The 14,514-nt window shown below is 38.4% G+C and overlaps 1 protein-coding gene across 5 annotated transcripts in view; it reads right to left on the bottom strand.

Annotated features, from left to right (window-relative positions):
- LOC136420744 (alpha-catulin-like) overlaps positions 1-14,514 on the bottom strand; it is a 54,823-nt gene that overhangs the window by 3,191 nt on the left and 37,118 nt on the right. Inside the window, exons 8-20 of one of the 5 annotated variants that reach the window (XM_066407834.1) lie at positions 12,847-12,933; positions 12,059-12,217; positions 11,172-11,264; positions 10,434-10,622; positions 9,617-9,637; positions 8,822-8,872; positions 6,649-6,803; positions 6,349-6,397; positions 5,791-5,847; positions 5,153-5,275; positions 3,676-3,759; positions 1,727-1,840; positions 45-94 (exon numbers count right to left, since the gene is read on the bottom strand). In XM_066407834.1, coding sequence (XP_066263931.1) covers positions 59-94; positions 1,727-1,840; positions 3,676-3,759; positions 5,153-5,275; positions 5,791-5,847; positions 6,349-6,397; positions 6,649-6,803; positions 8,822-8,872; positions 9,617-9,637; positions 10,434-10,622; positions 11,172-11,264; positions 12,059-12,217; positions 12,847-12,933 — 1,218 coding nt within the window. In that variant the 3' untranslated portion in view covers positions 45-58. Of the gene's footprint in view, positions 1-44; positions 95-1,726; positions 1,841-3,675; positions 3,760-5,152; positions 5,276-5,790; positions 5,848-6,348; positions 6,398-6,648; positions 6,804-8,821; positions 8,873-9,616; positions 9,638-10,433; positions 10,623-11,171; positions 11,265-12,058; positions 12,218-12,846; positions 12,934-14,514 lie in introns of those variants that run through there. The other 4 variants (XM_066407837.1, XM_066407836.1, XM_066407832.1 and 1 more) reach the window with 4 other exon arrangements.

The raw sequence follows: 14,514 nt of genomic DNA, 5'->3' as shown, positions 1-14,514 counted from the left end.
GAAGAGGAGTGTGAGCAAAGAGTTTGAAGACAGAAAAATCTTACAGCAAAAGAGATGACTAGAATGAGAAGAAATGGGTAGGATTCTTGACTGCCTGAAATGAGAGAAAAAGTGACAGCTTGTTGTAGGAAGATACAAATTAGATTGAAACAAAATGGAGAAAATATAGCAGGGCAGTTCTAAGAGTCAGGTCCTGTCAGGATATACACATTCTAAACCTGCTGAAATCATCACCCTTGTTGCTGATGCAGGCCACCATTGCTTAACTGCTAATCTTATCCTTTCTACACATTTCTACATTCGTCTACAGCAGTCAGCTAATGACTTACCCCCATTTTGGATTAAAATTGTCAATGAACATGTGCATGTGATACATAAAAAGTCAGATTTAACAGGGCAAACGTCGCCATTGGGGGCATGCCCCGATGGTGCATTTTTATGCCAGTCAGCTAGCCTTCTTAAAATTAACTGTAAAAAAATATTTTTGGGGAAATGTTGCATTTTGGAGCTTTTTAAAACAGATAAGGGTTTTTGCTTTTATCTTTTGAACAAAAAATTGGTTTTGGGCCATGTTTTGAGTCTAGCAACAGTGCCGTTTGGATGTGGTCATTTCTTGTTCAGAGAGGTCAAAGGTCATCCTGGTTCGGTTTCTTGCAGTGGCAATGCTTTGTGCCAATTAAAAATTTTCAATATTCGCAAGATGTACAATTTAGAGGCCGGGCTTCAATGTTAATGTAAGTTTTTCATGGAGTAAACCTCAGGTATGTGACTTTTGATAGCTTTTCTCTTAAATGATTTCCATGTGTACGGATAGGAGATCTGATAGGTGGACAGTGCCCAACAGAAATCATTATCCATTTCTTATATGTTTATAAAAAACTGTGTCTCACCAAATACCGCCGGAAAATGACTTTGCAGTGGGGAAGACATGTTGTTGGCGGGCCGACGCCATTTTGGTAACGTTACGGCGGGCGATTCTAAAACACGATGTTTCTTAATATGAACATTTAGAATGCTCCCATTATTGATGAAAATTCAGAATAGTATTTTCTTTTTATTTCCATGAATCTCACAAACTCGCACTGCTTGCTTGTGATCGCCGACGCTGTACGTTTTGCTGTACTCTTACCTTTCGATACGGTCGTGGGCTCGGCCAGCGAAATCACAATGTTACATTTTCATCATTCATTTGTCAAATCGAAAACTTTTTGCCCCATTTATCCAGCGGTCGGCGCCCAAAAGAAGGCTGGGGTCGGCAGATTTTTTGCTAGGGCACTTTCCTAGGTCTTACTAAGATGTTATGCATGTGTGTGTGTGTGTGTGTGTGTGTGTGCGTGTGTGTGTACTATTTGACGTAACATGTGAATGAGGGAGGGCGCTATTCCATAGAGAGGCGGAAACTGTGCTTTGAAGTCATAACTTGTTGACGTATGACGGAAATTTGCACACGATGTAACAGCACACCAAAATTAAAACGATAACGAAAAATATATAATTTTGTAGGATCTTTCTATCAATGGGAATTAGACCTGGTGGTAGTTATGCTACATCTAAAATCACATCATGCTCCATCCATCTATGTTATACAGTACTGTATTGATTAACATCTCAACTTGGAAACATGTTGTGAGTCGATCCTCTTCAAGGCGACCACCTGTCCCCCGGTGGTCGGCTTGGGCAGGTTTGACTGTAGATCTACATGTATCTCCAGACCACACCAACTGACCTGAGTGTGCTGTGGCGTCCCCTCCTCACCGTTCCGACTAGTCCTGATGTCCATTTGTGGAGGAGGTCCACTTCTCCACCTGTGCACCGGAGAGGAGCCGGTATCCAGGTTATACTGTACACAGGGGAACAAACAGGCACTAATCAAACACTGCACAACACTAGTGCACCTGTCATACACACTTTTCCGTTGTGTACATTGTTTCAATATATAGAAACAGGAGCAATGCATACTTCTATAATTATAGTCTTTTTACTCCCAATTAGGCCATGCTGCTTTGATTATATGATGACATCCTAGCACCCCAAAATTCATGTGAACATATTAAAAAAAGTTGGACAGAACATATTAAAAAAAGTTGGACAAAAAAGAAAGTTGCCATCATTATGAAATCTCAGTGGTCAGGTCGGTTGAACAAAATAACTGAGCACACAGAACACGGTAAACCAATTGAAAAAAAAATTCTGAATTTGTTTTTTTCTGTTTCTTTGACTTAAGAAGACTTCATTCAGAGATTGAAATACATTTTGGGCAATGACTAAATTTACAACTAAACCAGTACATTTTACAACATGAAAATAAACAATTGTATGGCATTAGCATCCGTCTTTCAACATTTTTGGGGGTAATTCATGACCACATGTACTTTTTTTTGGGACAAATGAAAATTGATGCGTGCAGACGGCATCTATGTATAATCAAGCCAGTGTGGCCTTATACTCAGTTGAATCAGTCTGGTACTACATGTTAACTTGGATGTACACAAATGTGATGAATGTTGTTTATTAAAACAGATAACTCTTGCTATGACTACATGCACCATATAAGATGGCAACTAGCATCTATGCAAATACAACATTGCATAGTCCACTAACTGGGTCAAAATCAGTACAGTTGACACTTACTTCATCACCATGTACATTTGTACATACATGCACTAACATGTTGATTAAGAGACAAACCGTACATCACCAGACACATTCCAGTGCAGCACAAGGGAGCAGATAATGATACCAGATCAGGAATACCATTGAACTCAGGCAAACACAGGGTCACACAGTACAGTTACTAGAACTCATAACATAGCGGGAACAATTATCATCCACTTTGGGTCATGTCCACAGGTCGAGGTGTAATAATGCAAAAGCCAGTTCTCATGAGCAATATGTAAGTATGATTCAAGACTCTCTTTCAAGTTTATACAAAGCAATGAAACAGGTTTACATCCTGCAACACAACAGAATATACTCCTACAGCCATAACAACATTACTAGTAGTTACATGGAGGTGTCATGAGTTTTGTATGATGGAAAATTTATACACAAAATATATGAAAGTACGCTTTACTGATGCCATCAAAGCTCTATTAGTCTTGCTCTCCATGTTGATACATGTAAGTAAGCATGTTAATCATAGATATTGAAATACTGCATCAGCTGAACATTGTGACTGAGTGTAATGTGAGACAAGTAGAGCATGGTTGGCTTACTTACGCCTGTTCTGTGCCCAGCGGCTTAGTGTAGGGAGAGTGAGGTGGATACAGCTCCATGCAGTGTCTTTTATAGCATCTATTTGGTTAGTTTTTGTCAGTGAAAATTTGCTTCCAAAGTATTGCACCCACTAGGGGCTTGAAATATGTGTCAGGATGTCCGATTTTGTCCAAGATTCCCAGCATTAGGATTTTTTAGAATTGAGGATATGTTTGGACAGCTTTTGTTTAAGACTAAACTTTCCTTTGAGCAGTACAGTCGTGTAAAAAAAACACTTTTAACTATAGGTTTTAATGAGAGCAAAAAACTAGTCTCATTGAGATCATTTTCCCCATTCACGCAAACATTAAGAATCCTGTCTAAAGGGGCTACCTGTCTATACTGTGACCATTGAGTTCACTACAGCAGGTTTGACTGTATGGGCCATGCATGCACCACAAAAACAACCTGATTTCTTACCTTGGTGGCTGCAGTAAAGCAAGTGGTCACCACTTTGGCCACAGTGTTCATCAGGTTCTTAGTCTCTTGAATGGCACTGTCAACCTGGGGAAGGGGGTTGAAGTAAAAAGGTTAAGGAAAAGGTAGTCCCATATATAGCCATTGATCAATCAGTGAAAAGTGTTTCAGGGGGTTAAACTTTGAATTTACAAAATTTCCCAGGGACCATGCTACTGATCCCCTAGTTTTGCGAGCTGGAACGGACAACAATTTAAAGCTAGAGACAGCCCAGATCACAACGTAAATGACATTGTATAATATCACACAGGTATGTTAGCCACGAAAGCCGGGTTGTCTGTGAAAGAGACCATTTGAGGCACAGACATAAGAAAATATGATTTCTTTAATGTGCTGAAGAAAATGCCATAGGATATCCACGCAAAATTGATATTCAGAAATGGATGTAATCTATGAGCAGTCAAATGAAGGTATTTTGAAATGTTGTAACATCATTGAAATATCAAAAAAACCTGCATCAGTTACATGCAATGTATGGATGTGTACTTCTGAGAAGGCCCTCTGTAAGGGAGTCTGTAATCTTTAATGGGTATGGATGGTAAAACAAGAAATGCTTTTAAAAAAGCTGGCCACAAGAGAATTAGATAAAGGGGGCTATCTTTTTCCAGACAAATCAATATTTCCACAGGAAAGAGGTGCCTTGCCACTGAACACGAGACTGAGTTGACATTTTCTGCACTCAGTGAACAAGTTATTTTGGGTAAAAAAAAAATAATTTAAAAATTTCACCTGAAACTGCTGTCTTAGGGGTACTGTTCACGGACTGATGCTCAGAAAAGATTGATTTTCCCAGGATAGTGACTGACAAGCAACATTTTGAGTAATTTGTTAAAAGAAAATAATCTTAAGAGGATATGTTTTCCGTAATCTCCAACTGTACAGAACAAACCCACTCAAAATCAACTTAGAATGCGTAGTCAGGCAACAAAGCCGCATTATCGCCAGAAGCTGTCTTTATTTCCTAAGCATCATCATACTGCGGTATACATATACCCTATACTTGATGAGTCACCCACTCAGTTTCAGACTATATGCATACATGTATGCGCCACAGGGATGTACCTATAGCTCACAGTTGAGCTCCTGGTTCCACTTACAGTAGTTATTAACTGGGAAACCCCTGTTCAATCCTGGGTCAGGACATGTTGGGCTGCACCCGTCTTCCAGAGGGGACATAAAACGGGGTTCCCTTGTTCGAGGAGGTACCTTGAGCAAATTAAAGGGAAAGGGCTAGCAACCCCTCCCTGTAAAAATACACCCAGGGCCTGCTACTGAAACAGCAAGAAAACATGCTGCCCTATGTCCCGTTAGGCACTACAAGGGTCTGAACAAACAAATTTATGTGCAACATGTTCACAACTTCCCCTGGAGATCTAGTGGGCACGTCAATCTCCCAGCACAGCCTGTAACCCAGACCCACCTTGGTGAATGTGGCTTGTTTCCCAAGTGTGGGGCTTTTACAAGTGAAGTTGAGCTGCTGACAGAATGTTGGGATCTTGTTCAGGTGAGCCAACAATTCTGTCTTATGGACTCCATCTGGGATCTGACAAAGAGAACAGGTACAAATGAGTTTGTAGGTCTCTCTTCATTTAAAAGACAAGAGGTGCCACACTGATCATACGCCAGTTTACAAAATAATGAGCTTCATGCACTGCAACACCTCAAACCCTTATCTCACACATACCGACACACTGCCACCGAAAACAAAACCATTGCCTTATAGAGTTAAGATGTGATTACAAGAAGTTGTTTCTCTGATCTAGTCTCTGTGTTAGCAGTTACATCTTCTTCTTCATTTGGCCAGCTGTCACCAATTTGAACCACTATAATTATTGCTTTTTTGATATCTTTTGTCTACTGCTTGTTTGCAGTTTCCTTTCAATAACTTATGTTTCTGACCAACACAGCTGACAGTGGTCAGACACTGTTTGTCCTTCCTTGTGTGTTCAATGAGCGATAACATTTGTCAGGTTCTACTTTACTGTGACTGTAAGGTTACACTGAACAAGCCAAATAATTGTAAGATTCTGAAGCAAAATAAAAATTAAATGTACTTACGTCGTCGGAGAAATCTTTGACAGTTTTGAACAGCTTATTTCCCTCTTCAGCAAAGTGCTGTGGAACACACAACAAAATGAAGAAAATTGTTAAAGAATGGTTCATTTTGTCATTTTGCCAATGACAAAACCTTTTTTTGGCCATTTCTATGAAAAAAAAACATTATTTTTCACTACTGTGATACATAAGTGATGGATGAATGAATCAATGAATCAATGATAGACATTAGGTTTTGCAAATTGAGTTCAAAACAGGTGGAAATAATGAGTTTGTCATAAAAAAGAGACATATTTTAGTAAAAAAATTATTTGAATAGATTATTCTGCTCATGACTACAAAAATGTCCTCATTGCAATATGACAAGAACAAGACTACTCAACCTTTTAGAATTTGGAATATTTCCTGTCAGCTAACAGAACAACTAAACATACCAGCCTCAGCAGACTGACTCGACAGTGAATGCAATGCACTTATTCTAGTGCCTACATGAACATGGCAATTCTGTGTAACATAATGACCAGGGATGCACAGATCTAGACTGGAGGTTCACAGCCTTACCTCTGCCTGGCTAAACAAGTCCTGGGTTGTCTTCAGTGGACCTTCTCCCCTGAAGCACAAAAGAGTCAGATATTAGGACACTAACCTAATATACTGTGTAAATGCCTTAAAGTTTGCAGGGATTTATTTACATGATAGGGAGTAAATGGAGTGTTGATTAGCATGATGAATAACTGTTTACCTTTACCTTTACCCTCATCATGACCTCATTGAAAAGTGGCCAGCAGGGTGATTTGAGTTTCTGACAAATAAACAAAGGTTCAAACAAACTGTGATGTTTGTAACAATGTGCTCTCCTACCTTGTGAAAAGGTACATGGAGTAAGACATGCTGGACATGTTCTGTGCCTTCTTCACGATGTCATTCTCAGGATCCTCCCATTTCTCTGTCTCTGCGTCCAGCTCTGATGTCATCAGCTTCATCTCCAGACCCAGCTTGGCTATCTTGGCTTGTTCCTATTGCAACAAAATAGATTCTTATAGGGGAGGGACATGTTTCCTGAGATGTTTCTAGTTATTCTTCCAGATATTTTGATCAAACAGTAGTGTAAAAGGCAACATACTTTCATTTTTAGTATGGAGATAAGTGGAAATACATAAAGTTTGTTTTTTTGGGGTCATTTTTCAACACAATACAGAAGCCTTTTTTTTATTTTGACCAAAAGTGTATGTCTTATCCTACTTCAATTACCATATCAAAACCAAACGAATGAAAATTTATGATATATAATTTAGTATATGGAGTAGCTTTTGGGTATGTCTGCATATAGACTGTGTCATGTACCTTTTTCATATCAATGATGCAATCCTTTCAATAAATATTACTGATTTTGAAAAAAAAATGTTGGCTATTTTCACTGTGAAAAAGCCAAATGACCACAAATTTGCCATGGGAGTAAATGTATGTTTGGAATATGGCTCATGCTCTTTTTATGTTTAGCCATACCATAGGTGTGGGCTAAAAATATTGTTTTTGTCAGGTTTCTTCCCCTCATTCTCCTCCTGTCAAATCTTCAAATCGATTCATCTCTGTCATTTTTTGACCAAATGACCTGGCATAAAGGTAGAGTAGGCAAATACCCCTGGGCTTTTTTTTTTTTTAATTTTTTCGATGTAGACCTTTAAAGTGATTCTATTGATTTTTTTGTGGCTATTTTTAGACAAAAAATGTATATCTTGGTACTGCGCCCTGGTATTTCAACCGAATGACCTGAAATTTGGTGTAGATGTGCCTTGACCAAATATTTAAAGGACTACATTCCCATTTTTGGCATACATCTCTTTTAAACGATTTATTTTGGGCTTTTTCGACAATATTTTGCCACTTCTGTCACTTCCAATACTATATACAGTGTTGGAAGTGACAGCCAATGGGAGCACTGCATTTCAAAATGCGACAGCCTGATTGGCCAATTTATCTTGCATTTCTGGCTCAGGTGCGGTAGTATTCATACCAAATGTGGTATGGGACTGCCTAGGACATGTGCGTACAGGGCTTTGTTCACACTTTTGGCATATCACTTCAGAATTATTTTTCTTGATTTTTGGTTATTTTCAGAACAAAGGTACACATATCCAGTTCCTATATATTTAACCAAAATGATGTGAAATTTGGCTTGTGTCTGCCTTGGTCATGTAGACAAGCCCTCATTCAAATGTTTGGCATACAGCAATTCAAAACAATTTTTGAAATAAGCAACTTTTCCGTTATTTCTAAACCAAAAATGTATACCCTTGAAGCATCCATTAAAACATAGGGGTGTCACATGTGTATATTTCACCCATACTATGGTTGAAATAGGTTGTTTTTGGTCATTTTCTTCTCCTCCTGTCAAATCTTCATACATATCATTATGTATAATATGGAACAGTCAATTCTTCACCGGGGTTAGTCTTTTCAAATTCAATTTTGGACGGGATTGATTATGGAAGAGTGCATTTTTGAGCGGATATTTTTCGACTGGTCTGACTAGTTTACATGGAGATGGCACTGGAAGATTCCATTCTATCATGGGGGAATTTTTTTCTTTATTTCAATTTTGAGCTGGACTGATTATGTAAAAGTCCATTTGTTAGCAGAAGTGTATTTGAACTGGTCTATTTTACATGAGGATGGGGCTGGAAGTGTCAATTCTTGAACGGGGGACATTTTCAAAATAATATTTTGGACTGGGGTACGTATGGAAAAGTCAATTTGTTTATTAATATAAGTGGACATGGTTTTGGACTGGTCCAAATTGTGTGGAGCTGCCACTGGAAGAGTCCATTCCTGTATGGAGGGATTAATTATTTCTAAACTCAATTGAATAGAATTGAAATGACAGTACTTTAAATCAAGAACTAAAACATCCTTTCAAAAGAAATATCAGAGTGAATAAAGCTTCTTTATACCTAGTTATTTTGTGTTAAATTTTGTGTTTCAAAGCTGTAGTAGTCTAGTGGAAGCAGCGTACTACTACACGTGCCTGACATACCTCGGCATCTAGCTTTACGGGTTTGATTGTCTTCAAGGTGGTCCCATGTTTCTGTGTAAAAAACAAACAGCATGTCAACAGTACACAATACAAACATCAGTCCATTATGATCACTAGAAGGCAAGCTTTCTAGTTCCCTTAATACATTAATACCTTCATGTTTCCAACCTAACCTAACCTAACCTAACCTAACATATCAATTTAATATACACACGAGATTAAAGACTCGAAATTAAGAGACAATGTATATCTAGTGATTTAAGACCCGATCCTATGATATCTCTAACTTATATGCAAATGATGTCCTACTTTGTATATCTTGAACTATGGTGTTATATTCAATGCCATCTGTATATTGTCTATGCCATGGTCATTTTTTTTCCATTTCACATGAATCTGAGAGATTGACTTTATTGAAATGCCATAGTGCCCAATGGAAATTTTAGCACGCAATACTACACAGGAGTCATGCAAATATCTTGAAAAACTTTTCAGCACTACACACTTAAATCTAGTCGGGCTTGAATGGAAGTGATAACATTGAGTACTTGATTGCTTACATCTTGAAAAGCATGGTGACAAGAAATATAAACATATATTTGTACACATAAAAGGAACTGAACATCCTTGCTGCATGCAGCTCACTAGTTTCAACTACAAAAGCAGTAACCTGTCACAAGTCGTGCAAACGCTCAGTGACGTAAATTGATAGAAAGCCCCCACCACATTGGTGGCAGGAAAAAAATGGTCATGCTGCCTTATGCTAACAGACACATTCACTGTGCAAATAGTTACCGGGTAGTACTGCACATAGAGCTGAGATGCCATGGCATGGGAAGCAAAATTACAGTAAGATGTGTGAACACTCAACTTGTCTAAAACAAGTCATCAATTCAGTCATATTGATGTAATACATCTACTGACATTAATGAAGGCTTGGATCTAAGCAAAGCATACACATTATATGAGTTAATGACTGAGCAGTGTTGGCAATCAGGGGCCATATAAAAGAAACTTAGTGTTGCAAGCCAAATCCAATTTCTTTCATATTTTGTTGATGGAATGTTTTGCAAAACCAGTACACAATCTACACTAATATAGCACAAAAGCACAATAAGCACAAAAATTTTAAAAACTACAATTTGATAAATCGTTCCTTCGTTGTTACTTTATCAAGGTATCATTGTAAAGCTTATTTCTTACCCTTTACAATAGCACCATTATTTTTCAATGATATATAATACAACGAGAGGTTAATCATGGAGAAAAGTAGTCATGGGAAGATTCTGAGCAAGCTCGACGGACTGAGTGAGAATAACACAATGTATTCATTGAGATATGATCAAACGAAATCAAATTTCCAAACTTTTTAGATATTTTAATTGTATGTTGTATGTTTTAACTCAATAGACTTTTTTCATTAACAAAAATACATTTGCATCCATTTCATGTCTTCATGTTCAGATTTTTGGGTGGGCAGGGTGAAATTTTTTCTGGACAGTTATGGAGACAGCCCTGGCCTAGACCCAACCAGTTCATTAGGTATATCTATGAAGGGGGAGGGGGGTTCATGTACCAGTATATACAACACAGTGATGAAAATTGTTCTTACCCCTGGCCTAGGAAGTGACAAGTACACCGTCTTTTCGCCCTTCCTGCCTGAGCAGAAGTCGTTAATTTCCTTGACGAGTACGGACATCTCGTTGATCTGTGACTCCCAGGATTCACAGAAAACATCCAGGTTTTCTCGCGCAATTTTGGAAGCCGGGTTTGCCACAAGGGTCTGCGCTGCAGTCACCAACTGAAAAGCATTATTTGACAAATATAATGAGTACAGTCACTACTGGTATTGTATTTGTATTTGTCTTGAACATTCTGCCCTATGGCTGGACATGTCCAATTTCTCTTCAGATATCATGATGGATTGATGGAGAAGACTCAGTTTGTGTCAACATACATATGACATGGCCCAAAGACTTCATTTCCACCTGATTGAATGCTTGAAATGGACAATCAATGGAAACTAAACAGTGACATTGATTTTGATTTGATTAGAATTGCAGGCTGGTGGTGTCATGACCCACACACATAATATACACGTTTTTACACTTGGGTGGAGTGAGGAAAGTTGTGTAAAGTGCCTTTTTCCCAAGGGCACAAGATCAGTGGTGTCAGGGGATTCGAACCTGAGACAACCGGGTTCCGGGCCAAAAACCTGACGTTACACCACATGACCCCACGTATTCCAGGTAGCCACACTAGTATTACCTGACATGTATATCTCTGTCTGCCTCCATGTATGAACCTGTACTACACACACTGAGTTAACAATAGACACAATATTAGATACCTGTGGACTGAGGTTCCTGATGCAGCTCTCTGCATGGCAGGCTGTGATATAGAGTGGGTCGTTCCCTGCAATGTGCCTCAACAGTCTACAGGCCTAGACATAGTTACAAACAACACATTGTGTTGGTAATTGTTATAGTTGATATTGAGGTAAAATTTCATGCTATACATAAATCAGCATGAGTTTTTTTATTGAAATTCTAACTACAGTCTTCTTCAAAATTCAAATGACCATGACCTCACAATCATGTACATTTCATTTCTCTTCTTTCTGAGTTTTGTCTTCAGGTGCCACAAACAGGTGTCAGACCATGTCTGTAGGTTTGACATAGGCTGAGACAGCTGCTTGTAATGCCTTTAGTCAAAACTATGAAGAAATACCAACTAATACTGCTGTCAGTTACCATGGCAACAGTGGATGTTGAGCTAATAAAAGCCATTTTGAGATGTGGACTAAAAATTATTTTGAGGCATAGTCTATGTCTGTAAGTACTATGTGCAAAATCAAGTACCACTAAGACTAAGAGCAAAATATGAGCAAAATCGACTTTTGACCAGTATCACAATTATTATAATAATTATAATAATTGTAAATCCTTACTATCGATAAGTTAAACCATACTTCAAGCTGTATTTTAGACAAAGTCATTTGAATATTTGGCATGGCTTATTATTCAATATATACAGGAAAACAAACAAACAGCCTGGTTACTTGAATTGCACTGGGGGTTACAGTTATATAATATACATTCTATAGAGAGAGGTTACAGTCAGTTGTTCTAAAATCACAATTCCATTGGATGATTCATTTTATCTACTCGTCTACTCGTCATTTGCAGTTGTTACAGTTCTGTAAGTACATGACATATCCAGTCGTGGAGAACACACCTCAATTAGCTGTTCTGAATGTTCTGCAAATTTTCCACAGTACTCCTCCACCCTTCCTGCATCTCCCTGAGTTCCCGACATTTTCAGTGTTGATAAGATATCATGGTCTTCATTAGTCTTGAAGATCTCTGATGCTTGGTCAAGTGCTGTGTTTTGGAGCTGGAAAGGGAAAAAATGAAACTGAGCACTTGTGAGTTTCCTTCGAGGGTATCTCACTGGACTGCACCAAATTGACTAGGAAGTATTCTAGCTCAGGTTTGCTCCTGACTGCTGCCCTACCAAATAGTTTGATAAAGAAATCATTGGCATCTAAATACTGGCCTATATCATAGGTCAAAGCTCTGATTGGCCCCCTGATTGGTCCCTAGTCATCACACTGTCCTCATAACTCCATGGTAACTGGGTTCGCGCAGGCATTTGGAGGTTTGATTTCTGTTACCCTGCCTCTGACAAATATTCGAATAATGCAGAAAGTAAGGACCAACTGTTTCATTGGGGACAGAACTCTGCCATCTGGTAAACTTGATTTGAACATTTAATGTCACAGTACTGTGCTACAGTCATCAAGCTGGTAGCAGGCGTGCCTGCCATTCAAGGCACCAATGATCTGTCTGTTAGATAATCACAGGTGATGAGTACTAACTAAGTACATGTACAAGGTGTGGGTGAATACAATCATGTAAAACATATATCCACCAGGCTTTGGCCAAAAATATTAGCAGACCAAGAATATTAGACAGATTTCTGTGGATATTTTGAGGGGAGTAAATATGAAACGATTCTCTCACCTGTTTCTTCAGATCCTTCATAGACTTGCATGTTTTGATGATGGCTGTCTCCAGTTCCTCTGTTGTGTCCAACTTCCCACCCTGGTCCTTATAGAAACATATTACAACAGGTTACATTCCTCTGTTTTCTACAAAAGTCACAGAAATCAATGAAGATGTAACATACTGATTAGACTGCATAATGTGTTTAGCATTCATACAACAGCTACACAGTACAAAAAATCCTGGCAATGAAAAAGCATTGCCATGGCGACGATGTAAAGTTTGCTATTATCAAATCATTCTGGGGACCAATATTCAATTTACATATACACGTTATGTATTTTCTGATCATGGCTTCCCCCTTTCATCCTCACATTGTATAAGGCAATGATCAAGGAACACATTACCAGGACCGTAACTAAAATACATCTATTCACTACAGGTGCGTTTTTAAGTCCAACTCTCATTACAGAAACCAAATTATGACTTTACCCTCCTAAACATTCTTGTTACAGAACTTGTCTATCAAAACATGCACAGTGCTCTGTAGTAAAGAACTTTTCTGCGCCTCTGCTATGAACGAATGCCATAACACTTTTCTGAAGTTTTACTGTTTCCGCACCAGTATATCTTTTGGCAATAAAAGAAGCAGAAACGTTCACGGAAGAAATAATGCAGGATGAATTTGGCAAAATTTTTGGAGAGAGGAGTTTATGATCAGGGTCAGCTACTGACACGTCGCACAGTTTGTTTCAAAGCTATTGTACTATGTTTTACCGATCAGAAATTCTGTATAGTGAATCTGATAAATCAAAAATCGTAATTAATAATTTAAACATGCTTTATCCGTAGCTTCTTGCATGTCATGAGTTATGTTTGCCAAAATTTGTATTAGTATGTGGAAAAACACAGACTCACACTTACTAGACACACAGAATTAGAAACACAACAAAAACAGGTTGGGGTATGAACAAAGAAAGCATTCCTATATAGCCTGGATGCCAGAATTCTTCTAGGACCTGAACAGGCCAGCTAGCTCCTAGGCTCCAGGACATGACAACATGCCAGCAAGGAAATTTTACGACAAATCCCCTCAGTTAGACCTTTGGTTTGAAAGCGGAACATGTGTTTCTTTCTTGGTCTTTGTGTGTGTTACCATCTGGCATTCAGGTGGGATTCTAGTATTAGGGCTGGACTTTCTACACTGTCCGCTACTGCGATCACGTGTCGCTGACATCACGCTGCAGTAGCCGGGTCATTCCGTGAACAGAGTTGATGGAGTCAACCGAAAATTTGGGGTAAGTCCCAGTTTCTCATATAGTGTTGGAGGAAAAGTTTAGCTTTGTTAATAAAAACAATGTGCTTGTCTGTTTCTTTTCCAACGTAGGGGATTTAAACAATCCCTAACCTGATGACATATGAGCTGCTTGCAACTGAGTCATTCAATATTTCAAATCAGATGTAATAAAATTCAAAGGATTATTGTGTTCAGATCATTCTTATTTCAAACAAGAACAACTTATTTAAGACACAAAGGTTTGAAATTTCTATTTCCAGCTGTATCTTATCAGTATAAAGGATTGTAACATATTATTTGCTCTTGTAAAAAAAACTTCTCTAAAAATGTTCAGATCATTGCAACAAGCCCTGGATAAAGATACAGCTAAAATACTAGTACATGTAGAT

This window comes from Branchiostoma lanceolatum, chromosome 15 (assembly GCF_035083965.1).
Source record: "Branchiostoma lanceolatum isolate klBraLanc5 chromosome 15, klBraLanc5.hap2, whole genome shotgun sequence".
NCBI lineage: Eukaryota > Metazoa > Chordata > Leptocardii > Amphioxiformes > Branchiostomatidae > Branchiostoma > Branchiostoma lanceolatum.
This window is presented reverse-complemented; position numbering and strand designations above follow the sequence as displayed.